This window comes from Alligator sinensis, unplaced genomic scaffold (genome assembly GCF_000455745.1).
Source record: "Alligator sinensis unplaced genomic scaffold, ASM45574v1 scaffold1200_1, whole genome shotgun sequence".
In the NCBI taxonomy this organism is placed as follows: Eukaryota; Metazoa; Chordata; order Crocodylia; family Alligatoridae; genus Alligator; species Alligator sinensis.
The window spans coordinates 549,801-565,879 of record NW_005842772.1 but is presented as its reverse complement, the minus strand read 5'-3'; the positions used below and the strand labels follow the sequence as shown (position 1 = coordinate 565,879).

Sequence of the window (16,079 nt, the reverse complement as noted above, 5' to 3'; positions counted from 1 at the left end):
CCCGCCGCGCTCGGGATCCACCGCCCCAAGCAAGGAGAAGGGGAGACCGAGGCTGAGCCCTGAGGTCGGGCCCGGGCGTCCGGCTTGCGCTGCCCCAGGCCGGACCAGACCGCTTCGGTCGGCGGTCTTGAGTTGGGGCCCTGGTACCAGGCGTGCCAAGGTTTCCGGGCACGGCTGCCTCCGGAGCCCTTATTTGAGCAGCACGACCTGATTTCCGGCCACGTGGAGACCAGGCACTGCGCTCTTGCCACGAAGCCGCTCGCTTGGCATCGAGCATCGCGGCCGACATCCCGCTGGCAAGTTGGCTTCTGCCACGGCCACTGCTGGGCCTGGCGCCGCGGCCGGCCGCAGAAGGAAAGGCTGCGCCGAGCCGTGGGATTGCCACGGCGTCTCGCACCTCGCGAAGGCACCTGGCATCGTCTGCGCTCGGCCCGTGTCCCCACCTGCCCGGGCCGGGCCGGGCTCCCTTCCTCTCCTGGCTGCCTTGGACTTGGCGCCTGCTCAGCACGTCCGGTTCCCAGGTCAGGGGAGTCCCCGTGCCCGCCGGGCACTCCACAGAGATGCAGATAACGGGAGGGCGTCACCCCGGCAGCACGGGGACTGGCCTTGGGCTCTGCAGAGAAGCAGATCGGGCCCGGATCGGAGCGACTGGGGGGCAGCGCTGGGGAAATACTAGGACATGGCTATAAATATCCTTTGTGTTGCAGAATGTAGGTGCCTCTCTGACCTTTTCCCTCCTCTTGTGGGGCCAACAGTTGTCATTAAACCAGAGAAAGGCTTTTCCTTTGAAAGGGGCTGTCAGTCCTCGCGTTCGTCACGCTGCGGATGTCCCCATTGTCTTCGCCGTGACTAACGGCTGCCTTTGCGCTGGGCTTTCTGCGCTGCCTTTTTAATTTATTCTTATCGTTTCAAAGGCAGCCATGGCAGTGAGAGAAGGATTAGCCTCCTACACTCGGTTCTTTCTCAGGAGAGGAGCCCCTCTGGAGGCTTTCGCTGCCTTTCCCTCTTCCCGTCATCGCGCAGCGCCAGGGGGCGGTTGCTCCCTCTTCTTTTCCAGTCCAGCGTTAACAACATTGTGTTTCTGCAGCACCCACCTCCCCAAGCACTGTGCAGGCTGTCCGCTTGGACGTGCAGCCACGCCTGGGGTGGGACGCCTCCCGGCTTGGCCACCCAGAGCCCCGGCTGCAAAACCATTTGCACGGGAAATGAGGAAACCCCCCGAAAAAGAGGTGGTCTTGAAGTTAGGGCGTGGACAGCAACATCGGCCAGGCAGAGCTTTGCTCCCGGCAGTCGACGTGCTGAGTGTTTCCAGGAAGCAGATCCTTTAATGTGCCGCTGGCCTCTGGCAGTACTTTCCCCTGTTCCCTTTATTAACACAGAGGAAGAGAAGTTTTGTCATATGAAAACTGCAAATATTTGCGCTAAGTGATTAATTCTAGCATATGATGGAGCACCTGTGCCTGCACACAGCGCCCCTGTCAGACCACGTGGGCAGAGCCCTGCCAGCCCTAAGGCATGCGGGGCAGGCCGGTAGTTGGTTATCGCTGCCCCGGCACTTGCCAGCACCCACAGGGCTGGCGATGGATGGGCCAGGTCCTGTGCTAGCGGGTGGGTGTCCTGGCTCTGCTGTCTTTCTCCCCCACGGCTGCTGGGAAGAGGAAGGGCTGAGTCCTTTCTGCCCTGTCAGGTCTCCCAACACCCACTGTGGGGGCAGCAGAGAGGCCACTGATCCCCTGACCATGCTGCCAAGCCACGTCCTTCCCTCATCACAGGCCCTGCTGACACTCTCTCCTGCTGTTCTGCCCAGGCGGTGTATCGCTTCCCTGACCAGGTGTGGCACGTGGAGCTCCTCCCGCTCCACCAGCAGCTCTACGTCCTGTGTGCCAAGACTGGCATCTACTGCCTGTCCCTGGACCAGCAGAGCAGGTGAGGCCTGGCAGGAATCCAACCAGGGCAGCTGGCTTCGCCTCTGTTGAGTAAAGCCCTGGCTAGCACGTGCCTTCTGGGGGGAAAGCCATCCTGAAACCCACCCGAGCGACCCGTGCCATGCCACGCTGTCTGTGGGGATGTGGGATGTCTGCCCAACCCCTGCAAGATTTGACTTGGACTCCCTCTCGCTGCTTTTTCTGGGTGTTGAATCCTTTAGACCTGCAGGGCTGTGCCAGTTGACTGATAGCCCCCATGCAAGCTCACCAGAAGTGTGGCATATGTCCCGCAGGCCTCTCAGTTCCACGCGGGGCATGCGTATGTCACCGTTGCAATGTCACCAGCACCTGGGGTATCGGGCACAGGCTGATAAGGGTGTACAACCTCCATCGTGCTCCCCTGAGAGAGCGGTGGAAGGGTTAAGGTGTTTAAAACCACCAGTCCCCTTTGCTCTCCAGCTCGGGTGCCAATGGTCTCTTGAGAGCTGTATCTAAGAGCCTGAGTGTTCAGCGGGCCAGAGAGAGGGGGATGGAGCTGGCACTGGCTTCCTGGTGTGCTCTTCCTTGGTTTTCCTGAACACTCGTCCTCCTTTGCTTGCAGGGTAACGGAGGCGCCAACCGGTGATGGCGACGGTGACAGCAAAGAGGCCGACGGCCCTGCCAACGTGCTGCCCGTCGACGCGGACGCCTGCATCTTCCCCGATGCCGACCTGTGCGCTTTCACGTTGCTCAGCAACTTCATCATCACGCTGGCCCAGGCCCAGGGCAAGTGGTGGATGGAGCTGCACGAGCTCCCGGCCCCCAGCCAGGAGCCCCCAGCGTGTCGGCACATCAGCAAGGTGGGCTTCTCCACTGGCGCCCCGGCCGGGGGCGACGGAGACGCGCCGGCCTCCCGCTTCCTCCCCGTGTTGTGCTGTGCCTTGGCCCCCGGCTCCGGGGATGGGCTGTGGTGCTCGGGGGGCTTCATCCTGGCTGAGCCACTCTTCAGCCTGCTCTTCGGGGTGGACGCTGCCATGCTGGACTCCCCCATGATCCTCGGTGGCTTCCCAGACGGGCAGCTCTGCTCCGTGCCCCTGAAGGCCCTCAGCGCAGCAGCAGACGCCGACACCAATGCCGCAGCTGGCCCGGACCCACCTGTGAAGGTGCTGCACCACCTGGAGGAGCCCGTGGTGTTCATCGGTGCCCTGCGCACGGAGCGGCGCGAGGCCGACGAGGCTGACGCCCCGCCGCTGCCACCGGGGGACGCGGACTGTGTGGTGGCTGTGGGGCACTACGGCAAGCTGGTGGCCATCAAGGCAGGGCGCCGGGAGGAGGCACCGGCCCCCGAGCTGCGGGAGTACTACCTGCGTGGGCCGGTCCTGTGCGCTGCCTGCAGCAGCGGCAGCCGCATGTACTACAGCACCCACTCAGATATCTCGGCTGTGGACCTGGAGTGCGGCAGCAACGCCTCCGACTCTGAGGACGGAGACGACGCGGCGGCGGGTGTCCTGCCGCCAGTCCTGGCTCCGGCCAGTTTAAGTATTTGTAGCGTTGTGGCGCTTTCCTTGTCTTCGCGGGCAGCAGAAGGTACTGCCGGCCGCGCGGCGCACGCTGCTCATGGGGGCTGACGGGGGCAGGGTGGCCTTGGCCTCGCTGCCCATTCCTGGTCCTAGCTCTCCGCCATCCCACGTTAACGGTCCGGATTGGGCTCCGGCCTCCACCCGCTTCCGTTGGCTCCCCTTCGTTATTGTAAGTCATGTGTGTCGAGCGTGCCGCGGCTGGGACGGAGCGGGAGCCGCCATGGTCTGGACAGGCCTGGCCCTGCCTCGCCGGAGCATGCCAGGCGGGGTGAACCGCACTGCGGGTCACCAGGGGTTGGGGCCGGGGCTGCTGTGTCCCAGACAGCTGAGGACAGATCCGGCTGGATCTCTGGGAGGTGGCTTCCAAAAGGCCATTCCCAGGTGCGGCATCTGGCTGAGGGTGAGGGTAGAAATGCTCAGAGTCTGCAGGCTCCAGCCATGCCACTTCCTGGGAGAAGGGGGCACGGTGCATTCAGACAGCTGGCATCTCTCAGGGAGCAAAACAAGGAGGGGGGTGCTTACCTGTGTGTGCACATCCCTAGGCGGGTGCTGAGGAAGGGCGCAGAGCACTCAGTTGTGGGTGGGGAAAGGATAGAGTGGTGCCCCATTAGCTCTCAGCCCCTGGAGAGGATGGCATTGGTAGCACATTGGGCACACGTGAATCGGGGCACTTGCCAGTGGAAATTCCCCAGGGACATGGCCTCAGGAGCCCAGTGTGGGTAGTGGAGCCTGGGGAGTGGCTGGCTGGCGCTCTGGGTCAGGGCACAGCCTGCCTGACTCTCCTTGCTTGGAGACACTGCGTGTCCACGTAGCCCCTGGTCCTGCAGCCGCCAGTCCCGTGTCTCATGTTAGTGCCCCGTGGCTCCTGGGATTGTGGCAGGGGCGAGGCTTTGGGTTGGGGAGGAGCAGTGGGCTCCCCAGGGCCGTTGCGTGTGTGTGGGGCATGGCATGTGGCGTCCTGTGTCCTGTCATGCTTTCTGTGCCTGTGGTGCCCCCCGGCTTCCTTTGCCCACAAGCTGCTCCTGTGCGCAGCTTCGTACGTGCAGGGCCGTGCTGCTGAGGTGGGTTCAGCCCGGGGCCTCCAAAGCCCCTGTGCCATAGCGCCTGTGGCTGCTGGCTTGGGGCAAGGGCCGGCCAAACCGAGCAGCATCCTGGCTCTTGCTCATGGGGCCAGTCACAACAGGCCGGGGAGCGATGGTGCAGGGGGAGCTCTGGGATCCTCTCCGGCCCCTTCGCTGGTCTCGCGCAGTTGCTAACCTGTTGCCTGACCGGCCGGCGGTTCTACCTCTGCAGGGGAGTCGGAGCTGTTGGCTTTGTCCGCCAAAGGCCGACTGATGACCTGCGACTTGTGCAGCCCCGAGGAGGTTCACCCTGTCAGGCTGACCCCGGACAAGGCTGGCCAGAGGATCAAGGAGCTCCTGTCTGGGATAGGCAATGTCTCGGAGAGGTAAGGGGCAGAGGCGGTGATTCCAGCAGCCGCTTGTTCTCTCCAGGCTCCCTCTGCCTCCATCCCAGGCTCGGGTGTGCTGCAGTTTGGGGAACGCTCGCCTCCCCCGAGTGGTTCTGCCGGGACCTGTCTGCAAAGAAGCCCCCCAGGCCCAATGGCAGTAAGAAGAGCCTGGGATGAACCAGCACCATCTGCTGCCCTTTCCCTGCGGAAGCCAGCAGCTCTGTGCTGCCTTGAGTGGCAGACGCAGGGCAGGCAGGACGCCAGGTGCTCCGGGCTGCCCGGGGCAGCGTGCAGGATGGGCATGTTCCCAAGACCGTGTGTGTCTCAGGGTTTCCCCTTGAACGAGGCTTCTCCCCAGGGTCTTCCTCAGCCTGCGGGCACCTGGCATTCCCTTATCTCCCCCCCATTCCCTGCAGACCAAAGCCAGTGTTGGGCACGTTCCCAGGGACTCATCTGGGGACGGAGCTGTGCTGGGCTGGAGCAGGGACAGTCCTCGGCGGCAGGGATGGTCAGAAGGTCTCTGAGCTGTGACAAGCTTGGGGGAGCGAGGACCCCCCCTCTACTAGAATTCAGGAGCTGCCACGTGCCCCAAGGGTGGCAGGGCCTCACTGAGCATTTCTCCATAGCTGTGCATGCCCCAAAGGCTTGGCTGTTGCCCAAGCAATCTCCCTGCTCTCTGCAGAGTCTCGTTCCTGAAGAAGGCCGTGGACCACAAGAACCGGGCCCTGACCTGCCTGAACCAGGTGCTGGACGTCAGTGCAGCCCTGCTGTCCGGCCAGGACGGTGCAAAGCCCATCACATGCACCATCACGGCTGCCTGGAGCCGCCTGCTGCTGCGCGACACCTTGAGCATTTCCTGCATGTTGGAGAACGCCAGCGACCACAGCCTGGAGCAGGGCTGGACCCTGTGTGTCCAGCTGCTGGCCGGCACCTGCGCCCTGGACGAGGCCACAGCCGATACGGGCACCACGTACACCTTCCCTGTGGAGCAGCTGCCGCCTGGGGGCCAGCGGGAGGTGACGCTGCCGCTGGGCACTGCCGAGGATGCCAAGCTGGAGCTGCCACTCACCGTGTCCTGCGCGCTCTTCTACAGCCTGCGGGAGATCCTGGACAGCGGCCCTGATTCGCTGGATGACCTGTTCCCCGACGACTCACCCCTCCTCTCCCCGGACAGGGAGGGCATCTGCCTGCCCCTGAGCGAGTGCACCATTGACATGCTGCAGTGCCTGCGGGTGGGCGAGGCCGCGGGACCTGCCTCTGCTCCCGACCCCGTGGAGGCCTTCTTAGAAACAGCCGGGGTGCCGGCCGAGTCCAATGCCATGGGTGGCAGCAACGGCCTGGGAGACGAGTGCCTGGTGCCCTCGGCCGCCTCCATCAAGGTGTCCTCAGAGTTGCTAAAGAGCGCGCTGAAGGACTTCTCCGTGGGTAGGTATCAGGCCCAGGCTGCCCCAACCTGAGCAGGGCTCTGGAGATGGCTCCCCCCAGCCCCTTCCCTCTCCCATCCTCAGGCAGGAGGTGCTTCCTTTTGCCCTTGGTTTTCCAGGGGGTGCAGACTTGCATGCCTGGGTATTGCAGCCATGTCTCTGGGTCCGCAGAGAGCAGGGTCCCCCCAGTCTCCGACACCCCATCCCGGTGCCGTGGCCAGCCCCAGCCCAGCTGCCTCTCGCTGCGGCTTTACCCTGCATCCTGCTGCATGAGCTTGGGGCCAGGCCAGCAGCGACACAGTGGTGGGGTCTGGTGGGATGGGGGTGCCCCTCTGAGGCAGGAGCCAATGAAATGCATCTGCCAGCCAGGGCAAAGAGCCTTGCCTTGGGGTTAGTGCCCCGAGTCCTGGCAGAGGCCGTGACAGGTCCTGCTGGGAGAGGAGGATCTTGCCTGGCCCAAGAGCCGTGGCGGAGCCCCGTTCCAGCTGGAGCCAGCCAAGCCCTGCTGCGGGTGGCACCGTGCCTCGGGGCCCGCCTGCTGGGTCCAGTCTGTCACCGCCTTGCCTGGCCCGGGGACCTCGTCACTCCACAGGGGACAGGGAATACTTCTGCTTGGAACCACCCCCGGGCTCCTGTCGTTGACTCTGCCAGGGCCTAAGGGAGGTGTGGGGGGGCTTATGGGGAGCAGGGCTCTGTCCAGGCTGGGTTGAGCTGGGGGTGGGGGACCCAGGCAGGAGTGCACTTCCTCTGCCCTGCGCTCAGACCAGGAAAATTGGGCTCTGGGGCTGCCATGGGGAGGCTGGACCCCAGCTGGGGGGAATGCTGGTGGGATGGAAGGGTGGTAGTGGGGAGGTAACAGGCCATCTCCTCCTCATCCCAGGCGCCGCGCTAAGCTGCGCCACGCTGCGGTGGCTGCTGGCGGAGAACACGGCGGCCGAGGCGCTGAGCAGCCAGGACGTGTCAGAGGTGCGGGGCCTGGCCCCAGACGGAGGCGAGGTGCAGCTGCTCATCCGAGAGGCAAGGAATGGGTTAGCTCTGCGGGGATAGAGCCCAGCCCAGCCCCGCCAGCCCACCCCACCCCGCAGGCCCAGCCTGGCCTGGGGAAGCCGGGAGGAAGGGGCTGGGCCCCAGGCTGCTCTGGCCTAGGAAAAGCTCCCATCCCAGCCCCTTTCCTTCCCGAGTCCGGAGGTGGGGGAGGATGGGCCAACCCTGTATACTGCTCCTGCTCTGGCCGCTGCCTGGAGCGCGGGTCCCTGGCTGCAAGGAGGGCGTCTCTGTCTGCCACCCGTGGTTGGAGACAAGGTTACGGGGCCATGGGAGGGAGCTGGGGGGCTGCAAGCCCAGATCTCCTCGCTTCGGCACCGTCCCGTGGGCAAGCAATGTTTGCAGTGAGGACCTGCTCCCCTCTTAGGTGGCCATGAACGACCTGTGCCCGGCAGGCCCGATCCAGGCCGTGGAGATCCTGATCCAGAGCTCCTCTCTGGCTGACCTGTGCGGGGTGCACCATGCCGTGATCGGGCGCATCCAGGTAGGTGATGTTCCCCCCACACACGTGCGCACGCCCCCACCCCCTCGGTGCTATGGCCTTGCCCACAGGTAGCAGCACTCGGGAAGGCTGGGAGCAGAGTGTAGGACAGCCCACAGCTATGGAGGGTGGCGTCTCTGCCCCCCACTCCTCTTCTGGGGCAGGGCAGGGGCCACAGAGGGCTAGGTGGTGCCCCAAAAGGGCACATGGCTTGGGCTGAGAGTCCATGCCAGGTTGTGCCTGGGACCCCTGGGGAGAAAGGGGTGAGGAGGCTGTCTCGGGAATGGCTACCTTTGCCTGTTCTGTCCCGGGAGCTGGAGAACAGGAGCCCCCAGCGTGGGAGGCTGCTGCGGGTGAAGTGGTCCCGGAGCAGCCTGGATTCCCCCCTCCTTCCCCTGCTCCCCTAACATGGCGGCTTCTGTCTCCAAGCAGGCTCTGGTGCTGGAGCAGGCGGCTCAGGGCTCAGGCCCGCCCGACCTCCGCATGCAGTACCTGCGCCAGATCCAGGCTAACCACGAGGTGAGCGCTGCAGCAGGGCACGCGCTTCTGCAGAGCGCAGGGGCACAGCAGGACCAGCCAGGGCACCGGGGTCCTCTCCCAGGGGCTCTGCAGGACTGGGGCTTCCCCAAGATGTGGTTCCCACAATCTCTCTGACATCTGGGCCTCGGGGACAGCTGGCCCACAGCAGCCTCTGATTCCCCCCATCCCCACTCTGCCCCCAGACGCTGCTGAAGGAGGCGCAGGCCCTGCGGGACCGTCTCTGCCTCGGGGACGAGGCGAGCGCCACAGCGGAGAAGCTGCTGAGCATCTACCAGCAGCTGCGCAACCCCAGTCTCGTCCTGCTGTGAGCGCGGCGTGCCCGGGCGGGCTCCCGGGACGGCTCCGGTCAGCCCCGCGCCCTGCCAGGCCCCCCAGCCACCGCCAGGGTGGAGCTGGGCCCGTGCTGACGACCTAGGGCTGGAGAGAAGGTTGTGCTGGGAAGACGAGGGGGGTGGGGGTGGGGTGCAAGGGCAGGGCTGAGGGCTGGTGTCCGTGCGTGTGCGTGTGTGTGCCTGTATCGTGGTCGTGGTCCAAGCAGCACAGGGGGTCCCTGGCGCCCGTCCCGAGCTGGCGGGGCCAGGGTTCGGTGTCGTGGATTGTGCTCGTGACGCTCGCGTTCCTATGGCAGTCGCTTCGCTGCGCGGTGACCGGAGCGGGGCCGGAGCCGCGCCGGCCGCCCCCCTCCCTCCGCCAAGGGCTACGCTTCCCGGCGCTGTGGCCGGAGCACTGGGCAAACAGGGTGCCTGCGCGGGGTGCTGCCATGCGGCCCCCTCCCCTGCTGGGCGCTGGCTGCAGGCCCACGTTTTTTACCGGGGGGGCTAGGGCCGAGGGCGGGGGGGTGGATTTTTCGATATCTGTCATTTCTATAAAGGATCTGCCTCGTATCTGCGGTGCCACCCGGCCTCAACTCAGTTCTTGCCCTCCCGGGTCCGCGGCTCCGTCGTATGCTTCTCCTTCGCCGCATGCCCATCTTGCCAGACCGGCATCGGGGATCTCGCTTCCCCAGCCCAGCTCCCTGCCAGCTGCCCCCCTGCAGCTCCTGGCCCCGTTCAGGACGTTCTCCCAGCACCGAGCATCTCGGCTAGGCCCCTGGTGCTTCGCAGCATTGGCGCCCACCCAGCGAGGCTGCCCCCTCCCCGTGGCCCTGCTGCCCTGTGGCTGGCAGGGAAGCTGGGCCCCCCCATGTGGGAGAAGATGCCCCCCCAGGGCCAAGCAGCCTAGGGCCTGGACATTGGCTGGGTCGAGCACGGGGCTAAGACGATCCTGTGCCAGAGAAGGACTGATGTCCAGCTGTGCCAGGGGACGGGTCTTCCTGCCCCATCTCAGACCCAGGCCCCCTGCGTCCCCTCGCTGCCTGCACTGGTCCTGGGTGCCAGGCAGCCCCGGGTCGGGACCCCGTCCCCAGGATGCACCAGCAGCCTTGGCAGGCAGTGATCAAATTCGGAAGGTCTTCCTTTCTGCGAGGGCCCAGCCGGGCTGCAGCAGGAAGCGCCATTGAGCCGGGTTCCTTCCTGCCCGGGTATTTCTGGAGCGGCCGGCGGGGCCAGACTGCCCCGAGCCTGTGGTGCCAGGGGACTCAGCCACCTGCACTGGGCAGGCAAGAGCTGCAGCCTGGTCTCCCTGCCTGGCCAGGGGCCGAGCCGTGGGCAGGGGCCACAGTGCAGCTCCCTTGCGTCGTCTTGTCCGATCCCCAGCTGCCTCCTGGCCCCCCACGGCAGCCCTGTCCATCCGTGCTGGCCAAGGCGCATCTGCCATGCCAGAGCGCCAGGCTGGTACCTGCCCTGGGCCTGGTGCCGGCCCTGCCCCACTCCGTGTCTCCAGTTTTCCCATCTGTGAATGGGGTGACAGCAGCCTCCTCCCAGGGTCCGAGCTGCCTGGAGCCCCCTTGCAGGGAGCCCTGTGCTCCAGGTCTTTCCTCTGCCGGGTCTGGGAAGGTAGACAGCTCTGCCACCTCTCCCACGCCAGCTCCCTGCAGGGGGGGAGCTGAGCTGGGCAAGGAAAACACGGGACCCCCTCGGCTTGGTGCCACTCAACTGGGTTTTAATGAGGAGCGTGGGGCACGCGGGCAGCCACAGCGGCTTGTGGGGGGCTTCTACCACTCTCGGCCCCTGCCCCCCCTGGCTGCATTGCAACACCCCCCAATACCCCCGTGCCCGGGGCCTACCCAGGGACTAGCTAGCTCTGCACCTGCCCCCACCCCACGGTGCCATCTAGCAAGCAGCGGCCGCCCCAGAGCGGGGGCCGAGGGGCAGCATCTGTGCTCTAGGGTCGGGGGCACGGGCAGGGGCGTCCCCCTCCCTGCGGGTGCAGCGAGGCCAGTGCCTGGCAGGGTCACTGCAATCACACGCACGGGGCAGGGCGTCCCCCCGGCCGGGCCGGGTGCGGAGCTCAGTACTCCCAGAGCGTGGCGCGGGGCACCGTGTCGGCGTCGGCCTTGAGCGTGCCGGCCGGGTCCCCGCGCAGGTACTTCCCGTTCTTGCCTTTGATGGCTACACGCCCGTGCTCCCGAAACTCGAAGAAGAAGTCCTCCGACGTCTCGCCGTCGCTGCACACCAGCCCGTTGCTCGCCACGTACCAGAACTTCCCACCCGCGCCTGCCGGGGGCACGCGGTCAGGCCCGGGCGGGCGCCCCCCGCCGAGCGGGGCAGGGCTGAGCGGGGCAGGGCTCACCTTTGATCTGGTAGGCGCCGTCGTGGAAGACGATCTGGAAGACGTCGTAGACGGAGCGGTTGGCGTCCAGCATGTTGGAGCCGCGGTGGTAGCACACAAAGCCGTGGTCTCCGCGCAGCACCAGGATGGGCCGGTTGATCAGCTTCAGCGTGAACTCCTCGTCGTCCCCTGGGGCGGGAGGAGCGGGGTTGGCAGGGCCCGGGGCAGCTGCCCCTCGCTCCCTGCGGGGCCGGGGACTCACCCGCGGCGTCGCTGACGGCGGCCAGCTGCCCGTTCTTCTTGGTGCAGATGTACTTGCCGTTGCTGGCCTTCAGGGCCACCCGCCGCCCGCGCCACTCGATGTCAAACATGGTGTTGGCAGCGCTGGGGCCAGAGAGCGAGACGCCGCGGGTCACGGGGGGGCACAGCAGCGCTGGGGCCAGAGAGCGAGACGCCGCGTGTCACGGGGGGGCACGGGCCAGCTTCCCCCATCCCCCCCACCCCAGCTTGGGGGGCTGCCCCGTGTGCACGTCCCCAGCGGGTGGGCGACCCCCAGGTCTGGTGCTGCCAGGGTCACCGCGAGCCAGGCCACGGGGCTGCCCCGGCACTCACACTTCGGTGGCGGTGGCCTGGACGCCACCATGGGCCACCAGGGTCCAGTAGTTGCCGGCACTGGAGTGCAGGATGCACTTCTTGGTCTCCTTGTCAATCTGCATCTGGAAGGTCTCCTGGTTCGTCTCCTCGTCCTGGTTGGCCGAGACGTTAACGCCTGCCGGCCGCGGGGTGGGCGTCATGGGGGGGAAGGCAGGCCCGGAGACCATTGCCCTGCCCCCCAGCAAATCCCCCTCCCCGCAACACCCGGGTCTAATTGGGTTCATTAATCTGCTTGCTGTTGTTTCCAGCTGGGCGCGCGCAGACCTGCTATTTATAACCGGGCCGCCCACGTCACCGCACTAAGCTGCTTGGGGACGGCACGGCACGGCTGCCCTCTGCCCCGTCTGTGCCCATCCGGTGCCCAGGGCAGGGGACCCTCGGCCTGGCCGCGCTGCACCCTCCTTCCTCTGCTCGGTCCTGCTGCAGGTGCCTCTCCGGGGGCAGGTGGAGCTCCCTACAATGCTGGTGCCCCCCTCGCACACCCACCCACCCCTGCAGCCCCTGCAGCACTGTTGATGCATGCATATGTGCACACACATGCACACATCCACATCCCAACGTGCCACGCACACGCTCATTCACACACCCGGGTCAACAAGCACACCCTCCTGCACACCTACGTGTACACACATTCCCATGCTCACGGAGTGTATGCATGCGTGCACGTATGCACACACAGGATTCAGAACGTACTCATGCACCCACTGTCATGCACTCACTGTATGTATCACCCCGGTGTGTGTACAACATGCACAACCCTCCCACACATACACACACAAGTATTCACTCACAGTATGCATGCACACAGGTGCACATGCACACATGCACGCACACAGGTCAGCAAGCACATCCCCTCCTGCACACATAGGCATGCACATTCATGCACTCGCTGTATGTAGGCACACAAAGAGAGGTCAACACACACACCTCCTGCACATACGTACACACACACTCCGGGGGGCATGCACACAGGCACACGCACACGTCATCACGCGCATCCCTCCCACACACATTCGTGCGCTCACGGTATATCTGCCCAGACACACAGGTCAACATGTACGTCCCTCCCACATGTCTGCGCACACATGCTCACATGCTTATAGGCTGCACACACGCACAGAGGCACGCACACACCTGCGCCCCCATGCACACACCCTGCAGTGCACACACAGGCAGCTCCTGTCCATTCCCCCCAGTGTGCTTGTGCACGCATGCACACACAGGCCAGCTGACATGCATGCCCCGTGGCTCGCGCAGCCCCGCTGGCCACTCTGCCCCCCCCAGCAGCAAGCGGGGAGCAGGGTTACTATAGCAACGGTGCAGCCCCCTTGGCACCGCCCCCCCGCACCACCTGCTCCCTTCCTCGTGCCAGGGGGTGCAGGGGGACACCACTGAGCCCCTGGGGGGGAGAGGAGGCCTTGGAGCATCTCTGCTGCAGGAGGCTGCTGCCCTGAGCGCCCTGCTCCCAGCCCAGGGGTCAGCCCCTGTCCCTAACTGCCCCCCACCCCCAGCTGCTGGCTGCTAAGCAGGGTGCAGCTTGGTCAGCCCTTGGAAGGGAGCCAGCTGTTGGGCTCCCAGGGGTAGCCCCCGTGCGTGGAAAGCAGCTGCTTTGCCTATTGCCGGGTCACTGGTTTCCAGCTGGCCCTGCTGCATGTGCCCTTGGGTCTGCCCCGTGCTTGGAAGCTGGGAGCTGCCCCGGGCTCCTCCGGCGCTGCCTGGGATTGGCAGCTGCCTTCCCCTCGGCTCCAGCTCCGGCTCAGGTGTGAAGGAGCGTGGCAGGGCCGGGGCTTCATTTGCATTTGCTGGCCCAGGATGCCCAGCTGGGCTGGGTGCGAATGCCCGGGGCTCAGCCTGGGTGCGATTGGGCCTAAGGACCCCGGCAGCCAGGAGCAGAGGGCTGGGACCCCGCTTTGCTGTGGGGGTTGCTCTGCTCTGCTGGGCCCCGAGCTGATGCCCCTGGCAGGAGGTGGTGGGATGTGGTCCCGGGAGCCGCAGAGTCTAGGTGAGGGCCAGGCCCTGCCCTGGGGGCCCCGTGGAGGCGGGGGCTACGCCCTGGCCCCAGGCAGTGGGGACCCAAGGCAGGGCAGACGAGGACCCCAGAGCCTGTGTCGCGGGGGGGCACGTTACCTTGCCGGATGGAGACGTATCTGCCATTGGCCGCCCGGAAGACGACCTGCGGGTGACTCTCCTCCAGGTCGAAGAGCTCGTCCTTGCCCGGCTTGGAGCTGCGCCCCGCCTTGAGGGTGCCGGTGGGCCCGGCGGGCGCCAGGTACTTGCCGTCGCAGTCCTTGAAGGCCAGCTTGCCGGCCTTGAACTCGAGCGTGTAGCCGGTGCGGGCGTCGGGCTCGGGCACCAGGGCGCCGTCGTGGCGCAGGTAGCGGTTGTCGCAGGTGCGCAGGCAGTACTTCTTGTTCTGGAAGCAGAGGGTGATGAGCGCGTCCACGCCCCACGGGATGTTGCTGTCGGTGGAGATCTCGTCCTCCTGCGGGCTCAGGTGGGCGTAGCGGCGTCGGCTGACGCTCAGCAGGTTGGCCTGGGGGTGGATGGCCAGGTGCACGGTCCACAGCTCGGCCTCGGTCACCACCTGGGCGAAGCAGGACAGCCGGTCCTCCGTGCCCCCGAAGAAGCGCTTGTGCAGCTCGGACTGCAGCGCCCAGCGCCCGTCCGACTGCGTGATGATGGCGAAGCGCTCGGCGCAGCCCGGCTTCTCCGCCTCGCACCGCACCTGCCCGTCCTTGTCAGCCCCCAGGTAGCGGCCCAGGTGGCTCTTGAGGAAGACGACGGAGCCGTCGCCCTCGTCCTGCTCCAGGGTCCAGATCTGCTTGCGCTTGAGGCTGGGGGCCGAGGCGTTGACCTTGTAGCCGAAGCTCTCGGCCGTCAGGTACCGGTTCTCGCAGTTGATGAGGCCGAACTGGATCTTCAGCACCTGGTGGATGCCGTTGGTGGGCATCTTCCGGCGCGGGGCCCGCACGGCGGAGCGGGTGGCTCAGCCCAGGAGGTCGCAGCGGCGGTGGCGGGGCAGCGCTGGGCCTGGCGCAGCCTCGCTCGCCGGCATCCGATCTGCCGCTCGCAGTGCCAGTGCCACCGGCGGGGGCGCGGGCGTTGCCTCCCCGGCCCCCCCGGCCGCCGCCGGCAGGATGACCTCGCCCGCTCCGGCGTGCCAGGGGGGAGCGCGAGCCAGCAGCGACTGTGCCGGCTGGGGCGCCGCAGCCGGGTTTAATTAGGCGCAGCTAGGATTACAGCGCGCTCCCAGATTTCAATGAGCTCCGGGCCGCGGGAGCAGCCAATCGCCGCCCGCCAGCTTAAGCCACAAAGGGAAGGGGTTGACGAGCTAGACAATGGGGCTCGGCGGCGCCGCGGGACGCTACCGCGCTGGGCCCGGGAGGACGGGGTGGGCACCGCCGGGGGCACCTGCGGGCTCCAGCCGTGGGGCAAAGACACTGGAGCCGCGGGGGGTGGCCTGGGCGTGGGGCCGGGCTAAGGTTACCGGTGTCTCTGATTCAGCCCCAGGTCACCTCCAGCCATGCCGGCTCCTAGGCCCAGCCCCTAAGCGCCTTACCCGTGAGCCGGGCCGGGTGCTTAGTGTAAACCTTTTATCCTGCTTTGGGCCCCTGCCTCCATCTGTCCCACAGCCCCGGCTGCTCCCAATCCCCCCTGCGGCTCGCTCCAGGCTCCCGGCCCCCTGGGCTGCCCAGGGCGCGGGACGTGCCCTGCTTGGGTCAGCACGTCCCAACGGGCGGCGGGGGGGGGGCAGCGATCAGGCCAGGCCGCGGAGCTTGGGAGGGGGCAGCCGGGCTGGCAAGGGGGGCATTGAGGCTTACCAGTTACAGCCTGCCCCCAGGACCCTTCGCTGGTGGGGTGCCCGCGCCAGCCGGCTGGGAGGCAGGATGGGCAGCTGGAGAGGGCTGGGATGCTGGGACCATCCCTGGGGTGCTCAGCCCGGTGGGGGGCGTTTCCTGCTAGGGGTGCTGGGACCTGGGCCTTCAGGCAGCGGGTTGGGGGCACCTCCCCTGGTACCCCCCCGCCCCCCGAGCTGCCCCAGCCGAGACCATCTGAGTGGAGGGTGTTGCTAAGACCTGGCTGACTCGTGTCACCCCAGGAGACCACACGTGCCCAGCGCTGGCATCCCCCAGCCACAGCTCAGCCCCTCTCCTGTGCTGCAGTGCTCAGATGCCTCCCTCCCACATGGGCTGGGACGGGGGTCCTGCCGCACCCGTCCATACCTCGGTTTCCCTTTCTCACCCAAGCAGCTGCTGCGTTTGTGCAGCGCCTGACACGAGGGCCCTGATTTGCTTCGGGGGGTCCGAGCCTCGCGGGCACTTTGCAAAGGGGGTCAGGGTGCAGGTTGTCGGG

The 16,079-nt window shown here is 66.4% G+C and overlaps 2 protein-coding genes across 2 annotated transcripts; one reads left to right on the top strand and one right to left on the bottom strand.

Moving 5' to 3' along the window:
• Window positions 1-920: 920 nt before the first annotated feature.
• FAAP100 (FA core complex associated protein 100) lies at window positions 921-9,403 on the top strand. Its single transcript, XM_014525258.2, has 9 exons — window positions 921-926; window positions 1,751-1,926; window positions 2,527-3,491; window positions 4,778-4,931; window positions 5,617-6,359; window positions 7,239-7,375; window positions 7,770-7,886; window positions 8,316-8,402; window positions 8,606-9,403. The coding sequence occupies exons 1-9, from the start codon at window positions 921-923 to the stop codon at window positions 8,729-8,731; spliced, it is 2,511 nt and encodes an 836-aa protein (XP_014380744.2). The 3' UTR covers window positions 8,732-9,403.
• Window positions 9,404-10,433: 1,030 nt separating this feature from the next.
• On the bottom strand, window positions 10,434-16,073 carry FSCN2 (fascin actin-bundling protein 2, retinal). The gene is made up of 5 exons (XM_006034800.2): window positions 13,854-16,073; window positions 11,685-11,841; window positions 11,335-11,456; window positions 11,094-11,261; window positions 10,434-11,017 (listed from the first exon to the last, which is right to left on the bottom strand). The coding sequence occupies exons 1-5, from the start codon at window positions 14,674-14,676 to the stop codon at window positions 10,812-10,814; spliced, it is 1,476 nt and encodes a 491-aa protein (XP_006034862.1). The 5' UTR covers window positions 14,677-16,073; the 3' UTR covers window positions 10,434-10,811.
• Window positions 16,074-16,079: the final 6 nt, after the last annotated feature.

Coding starts and splice junctions, on each gene's coding strand:
- FAAP100 (XM_014525258.2), top strand. Junction 6,360..7,238: donor GCTGAAGGACTTCTCCGTGG/GTAGGTATCAGG, acceptor TCCTCATCCCAG/GCGCCGCGCTAAGCTGCGCC. Junction 7,887..8,315: donor CCGTGATCGGGCGCATCCAG/GTAGGTGATGTT, acceptor GTCTCCAAGCAG/GCTCTGGTGCTGGAGCAGGC.
- FSCN2 (XM_006034800.2), bottom strand. CDS start 14,676: ATGCCCACCAACGGCATCCACCAGGTGCTGAAGATCCAGTTCGGCCTC. Junction 11,842..13,853: donor ATACGTCTCCATCCGGCAAG/GTAACGTGCCCC, acceptor CGCGGCCGGCAG/GCGTTAACGTCTCGGCCAAC. Junction 11,457..11,684: donor CAGGCCACCGCCACCGAAGT/GTGAGTGCCGGG, acceptor CTCTGGCCCCAG/CGCTGCCAACACCATGTTTG.